Source organism: Alosa alosa, chromosome 3 (assembly GCF_017589495.1).
Source record: "Alosa alosa isolate M-15738 ecotype Scorff River chromosome 3, AALO_Geno_1.1, whole genome shotgun sequence".
Taxonomy (NCBI): domain Eukaryota; kingdom Metazoa; phylum Chordata; class Actinopteri; order Clupeiformes; family Clupeidae; genus Alosa; species Alosa alosa.
The window spans coordinates 11,349,516-11,358,226 of NC_063191.1; the positions used below are offsets into that span (position 1 = coordinate 11,349,516).

General features: G+C 43.3%; 1 protein-coding gene across 2 annotated transcripts in view; it reads left to right on the plus strand.

Annotated features, from left to right (window-relative positions):
- Window positions 1-8,206, plus strand: part of nab1b (NGFI-A binding protein 1b (EGR1 binding protein 1)) — a 23,205-nt gene extending 14,999 nt beyond the window's left edge. For both annotated transcript variants that reach the window (XM_048240019.1, XM_048240018.1), the window contains exons 6-8: window positions 1,089-1,263; window positions 5,050-5,175; window positions 5,634-8,206. In XM_048240019.1, the coding sequence (XP_048095976.1) occupies window positions 1,089-1,263; window positions 5,050-5,175; window positions 5,634-5,722 (390 nt within the window). In that variant the 3' untranslated portion in view covers window positions 5,723-8,206. The remainder of the gene's footprint in view (window positions 1-1,088; window positions 1,264-5,049; window positions 5,176-5,633) is intronic.
- Window positions 8,207-8,711: the final 505 nt, after the last annotated feature.

Here is an 8,711-nt window from a genome sequence, read left to right on the forward strand (position 1 = left end):
CCCAGGGACTCGGCAGCATCCTCCTTAAAAGCACAAAAGGCATTGTCACTCAAATATTGTTATATTATATAAGCATAATTATTGCTATGTGTGTATCTCCCTTTTCTGTTGTGTATTGTGTCTGTGTTTGAATAGAGCATGACTAAGTCCTATACAGTTCTTTGCTCTGAGTGGAGCTATGTCAGTGTCTGCCAGAGATACATGCGCTAATTATCTGCAGTAAATTAGCAAGCTCCTTTTCATATGCTCATGTAAATCAGAAAAATGGTTTGAACATGTATTATGGGTAAGGTTTGACAGAGTTTTCGTTAAAAAATGACCACCTGAAAATTTCCCCCTTAAAAAAACGGTTGAAATCATTCCAATGGACGTGTTGTTTTTGACTGGACGTTGACCACAGAGAAAAATACGGTCAGCGTTGGAGACTGCCGAGAAGGCCTCTGTGGACCATAGTGGTGTGGCTCAGGTCCACACACACACAAGTATACTTTCCCTGGTTGACCCAAGCCATTGTCCACTGTGTTAACATGTGTGTCCTTGTGTATCTGCTTGTGTCAGTTTGTGTGTCTTGCCAACATATGAGTATGTGTCTCTGCTGAGGCTCTTTGTGTGAGTGGCTATGTTTTTCAAGGGTGCAAAGGTCCTTCTATGAGTGTATGCATGCAAAAGTGTTTTCTGCACAGTATATATATGTATATATTATGTATGCTTCAAATGTGTGTCAGTTAGTTAGTCTCCTCCCACTTTGTCTCTCTTTCTCTCTCCTCCATTCTCAGAGACTTTCTGCTGTGTGTACTGCTCAATCTGACCTGACCTTTTACTCTCTCTCTCTCTCTCTCTCTTTTTTTTCTCTCTCTCTCTCTCTATCTTTCTCTTTTTCTGTTGTGCATGTACCATGTGTTTTAATGGGGTTTTAATGTAATGGGGTGTTGACACCAGGGTTTGATGACTTGAGTCAATACCGTAAACGGGCATTAAACCTCTCTCCCCCTCTCCCTCCCTCCTCCTCCTCCCCCTCTACCTCTCTCCTCCTCCTCTTCACCCTCCTCCTCCCCCTCTCCCTCCTCCTCCTCCTCCTCCTCTATCAGATGCAGCTGGAGCGCCTGGTAGCGAAGCAGATGGAGATTCTGCACGACGCGGCGGCCCAGGACCGCCTGCAGGCGCTGGACTGGAGAATCCCCGCTGCCGCCTTCAAGCACGCCGCCGCTGCAGAACGACAGGCCACCAACGGAGTCACCGCCGACAAAAGCGCCGAGCAGACAGGTAAGGCTCCAGGTCCACTGGCTCAGGTGTGCTAAATTAACACTAAGGGAATGAGGTTCAGTCACATCTGACTTCTGAAGTTGTCTGGAATGCAACGTGAATGACCTTGTATAAAATGCACAGGTGTAAATGTAGTGTGCGGTGGTCACTGCTGATGCCCAACGTCATTAGTGGTATTGGGGGACCTCCACCTCAGGCAAATGACATGCAAGTGTGTGTGTGTATGGAAGTGTAGCTGTATGGAAGTGTACAGATATTATTTCAGACACCGTGATTAGGTGATTGAGCTTGTGCACTGAGACACATTTTTGCAACACTAAAATAATTATACTTTGGAGTCACCAATTCACATGTCTGTATCCATATTGCACAAAGCTGTGTCGGCAGAAATACACCTGACTGAGATCAATAGGGTTGGTGTGTCTAGAGATTGTGAACTGAATGAGGGACAAGCTTTTGTTTCAGAAGATAAAAAAGCAGAAAGATCTGGTGCCTCTCCAGTGGAGCGTGATGTCATCTCTGGCGGCTGCTCATTGGCTGGTTTGGTGTGTGCGTGTGGTGTGTTGGTTATGAACGTTGAGTCGAGAAAAGGGGGAAACCAAAGGTTTTCTGTTTGTGGTGATGGTGTTGTTTTTGGTGCAAAGTTCTCCGCAGCCTAGTCGCCCATAGTGTCTTTGGTGTGTGTGTGTGTGTGTGTGTGCACATGTGTCAGAGAGAGTTTGTCTATGCGTGTGTATGTGCACACACACACACACACACACACACACACACACACACACACATACACACGCATCACTATGTGGCCAAGGCAGAGAGCATTATGCGTTTATCAGTTAGCTGGTGGTGGGCCTGTTGGTCTGTTGGGTTCCTTTTTTACTGCACTTTCATTTGATCATCTGTCAGCTGTGGGTGGCAGATAAGTGGGAGTAAAACAAAAGAGAGAGAGAATAGGGAAAAAGAGAGAAGGAGAGAGAGAGAAACACATAAAGAGGATGTGGAAGGAGAGAAGAAAGAGAAGAGAGAGAGATAAAAGAGGTGGAAAAAGAGAAAGAGTAAGAAAAATGAGCAGAGGGGGAGAGGGGATGGAAAGAGAGAGAGAGAGACAAAAGAGGAGAGAAAAAGGTTAAAGTGCCTGTGTAGAGGCTCAAAATAGGAGATTAGTGGGGGGAGGGGGGGTAAAATGAGAGATAGAGAGACAGAGAGAGAGAGAGAGAGGGAGGGAGAGAGCAGCCGAAAGGAGAGAATGAATAAACTGTAAGGGAACAGGGAGAGGAGAGAGGGCTAAAGCAAGAGCACAAGAGAATGCAGAAGAAGACGAGAGAAAGGCAGAAAGAGATAGAATAGAACAGAAAAGAGATAGAATAGAACAGAAAAGAGGACATTGAGATGAAAGTGGGTGAAAAAGTGATGCACCAGAGAGAGGGATTGAGAAAAAGAGAGGGAGGGAGAGAGGGAACCATAACAGACACTCGTGTTCTGCTGCCATCTGCAACCTCTCTGGCCTCCGTGTCCTAATTGATGATTAAATTTCCCGAAAGCCAACTCTGCCGTTTGCCGCCTCCGCGGGCGTACGGTGGCCATACTGGGCCACACAGCGCTGCTGCTGCTGCACTGGCTGCTCCACATCTTTGCTCCAATTCGGGCCTCTTTCATGTGGTCGAGGCCCAGAGACCGACACTTGATCGCTCGCAGCAGGCGTTGTGCGCCGGGCTTACTAAGGGAGTTTCCAGGCTCAAAAAGTCCTCTGTGGTTAACGTCAGTCACTGCTTGCTCCTGGAGACGGCAGCAAATCCAACAGTTCGTTCATTCAGTGCGTGGGCAGACCAAAGACGTGCAAGGCCATTCATTTTTCATGAGCTGACCTCTTCTGCATATGGTAGATACTGTCATCGTATCATGTTCTATATCTCATAAGTAAGCAAGAGGATGCATGTAACTGATTTGGATAACAGACAACCTCATTCTTAAAGAGCGATATGGGGAAACATATTATCCCTGGCAGCTGAAAGTGACATGCTCAGAGGGGATGTGTAGGTTGGGAGACTGTACTTAAGCATCCTGCCTTATGAATGTACATAGATATACGCAGCAGCTGCAATTTCATCTTGAAGCTGATAGGAAAGATGTAGATTAGAGGTGTAAGGGCGTGTTGCTAAATGCACAACAACAGCAGCATACAACCTCTAACTTAAGTTTAATGCACAACGTTAAACTCACACAACATAAAGCTTTTGTAGAGCATGTGACTCTTTCAGTATTTTGAACTCATTGCTGTAGCACCTGTGTTGGATGTGTGGGTTCTGTCCTCTTTCCTGCCTCTTTGGTCCCTTCAATGCAACGAATGGTCAATACTTCAGAGTGGAACTTTTAAGTCTCACTCCGAGAACCTCTCTGCACTGAGAGCCTGCCATCTCTTGCACCTGATTGAAATTAGTGCACATCAGTCTGAATGCCCTTGTTCAGCAGGTACATTCCGTTAGACCAGTGATTTTACGTGACCAGTGACCAGCTACGTCACTCTTCACTTCAGAGAGAAAAATATGGAGTTTGGCAAGATGGGGAACCCCATCTTTAGAGATTGTAATTACCTGTCTTTCCTTTCATCATTTGAGCTTTGATGTTCACCATCATGGATCTAATCTCTTCTACACTTTCCAAATTGTGATTATTCTGACTCAAGGTCTATGTTGATCCTTCAGATTAGGGGTTAGCCAGAGCTGTGTTTTTAATTTATCCAGCAGGCTCTCATCACCGCAGATCTCTGGCTAGAGACAAACGGCTCAGCTCTGCCCTTGTTCTCTTCCTGGTCTTCTGTGTTCCAACGGCAGTTTCCACCATAGCCTCTTACCCATTAACTCCCCCACCACCACCACCATTACACACTCACACACACACACACACACACACACACACACACACACACACACACACACACACACACACACACACACACACACACACACACACATTAATGACCCCTCATATCCTGATGCAGCTTGTGAGTGGGCGAGAGGCCTACACACGGCCTGTTTACTCCAGCTGAGTGGCCTTGGGGCCGAGCTACCTCAAACTCCTTCAACCTTTTTTCTTTCTCTCTCTCGCTCTCTTTAACCATCAGTTCCTCTCCCTCTCTTTCTCTCCCTCTCTTGGTGTGTCAGTCTCTCTCTCTTTCTCTCTCCCTCTCCCAATCTCTCTTTTTTTCTTTCTCCTTCTCTTTCTCTCTTGCTCTTTTCCCTCTCCCTCTCTCTTGTTCACTCCCTCTCTCTCCTTTTCCCTTGAGCTGCCGCTGAAATGAATCAGCACTGGGGCTAATTAAAAAGCATTGTACGGGCATTCACTCGTTTTTTTCCTTCTTCACATTAAAAAAGAGAAAAAAAGGGAGAGAACAAGCGAGAAAATTAAAGACGTTAGTCATGGCCCCCAATCTCTCTCTCTCTCTCTCTCTCCCCCCTCTCGTGCTTGGACCACAATGGCCCCCGTATGAGATCACAGGGTTGAGGAGGAGACAGCGCAGGTTAATGTGACGCGTGCATTAAGGCGGTTATACCACAACACCAGAGTGACTGTTTGTGTGTGCTTATGCTTACGCATCGGAGCCGCCATATTTGGCCCTGAGTGTTGATGTAGGCAGGTAGTGACCTCAGCTGAAGATTTCAGAGGCTTCTTCTTGTGTAAGGAAATGCTAGGTTCAAGGTGGAAATGTATTTACGTGGTAGTGGGTTTTTTGCCTGTGTTGACGTGTGTGTGTGTGTGTGTGTGTGTGTGTGTGTGTGTGTGCGTGTGTAGGCGAGAGACCACTGAATCTGCGGGTTGCCAGCCAGAGGACTGAGGGCGAAACACCATTGGGCAAGCAACTGGCCAATGAACTGAAGAGACATCACGCCAACACAGAGAGCAAGACAGCTGCCAAAGGTTAGTGTCTTACACACACACACGCACACACACACACACACACACACACACACACACGCACACACACACGCACGCACGCACACACACACACACACACACACACAGTCCACCTCCTAAATATACATGCAAACATGCACAAAACACACACAACTGCACACAAATATTGATTGACTGATTGCTACACATTATCTTACATGTTCTCTCAAAATGATACCTTCATGTATGTTTACATAGGACAGAGCAAACCTACTATACACACACACACACACACACACACAAACATTCACACGCACACACACACGCATCCATAATACTATCTTTACTATCTTAAGCTTATTACAACAGATGCCTCTGGTTACTGTTCTTACAGCACAACCCTGTTATCATCTTAAAAATACCCAGAATGCCGCTGCCATATTCTAACCTTCCTCATATAATGTCTCTGTTTCTGCCTCCAGAGAACGGCAATGGCACAGAGCATTCCTCACACGCACTCAACCTTTCTGAGAAAAAGACCATAAAATCGGAACCGGAGGACTCCAGATAGCATCCTCAACCCCACCCCACTCCACCCCCTCACCCCTCTTGTGTACCTTGCTCCTAATGAACTCTGTTGTGTGTTTGTGAATACTAAAAGAGCACAGCTACAGTAGAGCCTTAACAACCAACGTTGCCTCAGAAAAACGTGATTTTGTTATTTTTTTTGTTATTTTTTCCCCCGCCAAAGTACCTAGAGACCTTATTTTGTCACCGTAGTAAATTCAGTGTTTTTTGTATGATCACTGACTTGTATTATCATTGACTGCATTGTCCTCTCTCCTTTGATTTCTCTCTCTCTCTCACCTTCAGTCTCTTTCGCGATTGTCCCTTCTGTACTGTATATATCTGATCTTATATGCTAAACTGTTTGTTGTAAATGATGTTATTTAAAACAATGTCTTGTGTAGGTATGAATATTTGTATCTAAAATGTATTTTCACTGAGACCAAGGGCTTCAGTGTCATCGTTTGACTGTTTTTGTGTGCACATAAATCAGTCTGAATCCATTTATAACGTGCTTTCTGTCCATGGGCCGTTCTCAAATGTACTTTACAAAATAAGCATGTGCAGCCCAGGTACCGAACTGAAAGCACTAATCTATGTACATTTCCTGTGGTACCCTTATTTAATTGACAAATGTTTTCAACTGATGGAAGATTTGCAGCGTAGAATAGGATTATGGGAAGGCACAACTGAGGTCGGCAAAAATGCAACAAACACAGCAAAACAAACACAGGCTTTATGTAGGTGAGGTTCATCCTGAACTAAGCTTATTGTATGTCAGTTGTGATGTCTGTGTATTTCATATAGATTAAGGGCAGTGTAGAGTGCTGACATCTTATCATTGCCGATGTGATTTTACCCATGAAGCTGTTTCTGAAATGTGTAGGGATTCTTCAGAAAACGAACAGAAAAAAATCAACAAAAATACGAGATGTAAATAGTCAGATAAAATCCATGATAGTAATAACTTTATTAGGAAATGCAGGGTGCTTTGAGTGCGTTGTTACACATCTTATCTATCATAACTTGTTGTAATACTTAGTATAGTAGAGCAATACACAGTAGCTGCCATTTAGCAACCCTGTGAAAGTGTCTAGTTGTCCCAAATTTGATGAGCATTCGGAATGTCCATTATAGAGTATTTTTACCCTGTTTACTGGTGTAGCCATATAGTCTTAGTTTCCAAACCAATGTTCAAAATATGACTTGTAACTGATATGCACTAGTGTTGTTATCCTCAGTACAATATGTCCGCAGTGTGAGCTCAGAAAAAAAAGCACTCAACACTTCTCATGTTTTTTTGTTTTTTTTTAGAAAAAATGAATGCATACATCTCCACTGCAGCATATATTTGTAGGAGTTGTCTATGTTCAGTGTATCCATCACACATGCTGTGACTGGTGGGAAGTAGTGACTTATGATATATCAGGGTTCTGTAGTTCTCTCAATCATGTGTATTGAACCGGCCAAGCTGTCATGTAAACTGTATGGTGCGTTCTGCGTGAGATGCCCTCACCCCTCGGTCCTCTCCAGTCCAGCATCACAAAGCTGGGCTGCTGGTGTCCTAATGGACGCTGTATAGCCGAAAGCCCAGCTTTGTTAATTGTTGGATTTGGTTGTCAAGAACTGAAGTGTGTGGACATCTTTGCTCCTAGATTACTTGCTTGCTTTGACTTCTGGCACGACTTAGGTTGAAACTTGTGAACGCTAAATACCTCCTGTCAGGAACTGGGACTAGCGGATTTGTCCTGTTCATGTGCAGTATTTTGATGAGAAAAGGGGAGAATTTTGCCTGTTGTTGTTTATTTTTGGGGAATACCCTTTTAAGTATGCAAATTTCTGTTAATTTAAGTGCCAAAAATAAGGTTTGAATGCAGGGAGACAGGGACTAAACAGTTTCAGAAAACAGCAGATAGGTTTTTAAAAGTTACAAAAAATAAAACTATACTGTATGATGCAACACTGATGTTGGTCCAGGGTAAACATCTTAAAAGTTCCGGTGATTTCATTTTAATTTTTCTGATTTGTATATCATCCAATGTATTTACTTGGTGACAATCTTAAAAATGACTGCAGCTCCAAATCAGCGGAACATGCTGAGAAATAATCATCTGGAAAATGTCAGTGACGCAAATTGCCCCATAATGGAAGACGAGAAAGTCAAAACAAACCTTCACCTTTACAGAAGGATTTTTATCTGGACTGCTTTTGTTCAGTGTTATTGTCCCACACACTTTCTCAGAGAAAAAACAGTCCACTTTTTTCTGTCTGTGATTGCTTTGTAGCGTAGAGGGATGCATCTTGATCTGTGGGATAAGACTGCTTACATGTTAGTAGAATTTGTCCTTATCACTGTTGTTAGTGTTTAGGAGAACACCTTTAGTTTATGCGTATACCCATGATCCAATTTGTTTCATTTTTGTAAACACTAATATATTTAATTTGTTATACAGCACATGGACATTAAACTCTATTTTTTGAGATCTAATAGTGGAGTATTTTTCATGTTGTTGCTGTTTGTCTGTTGTTACATGTGTTGATGGCTGATGAAATAGTGTAACACAAAGAGTGAGCTGTTGTTAAAATGGATAGATAGATAGAATACTTTATTGATCCCCAAGGGGAAATTTAAGGTCTCGGTAGCATACAGACATCACACACAACATGCACTTACAGCAGAAAAATTGATATAAGTAAAAAACACCACTGAACAATAAAGACTATTTAGTTTTATACTAAATAAAACTAAATCAAATATCCACATAGTGTGCTTAAGGATGATTAAGCATGAGGTGCTTGCAGGGACTGAGCCTGTGATTCTGTATGCATGGTAAGGTGCTCTATGAGAATGAGTGTCATGGTGATGGTGCAAATAAGTAAGTCCAACAGTGGAAGAGTAAAGTCTAGAGACTAGCATTAAATAAATATAGACATGTAAGAGAATAATGTAAACAAAGTAAAGTATAAAGAACTATATCAGTGCAAGAATAGGT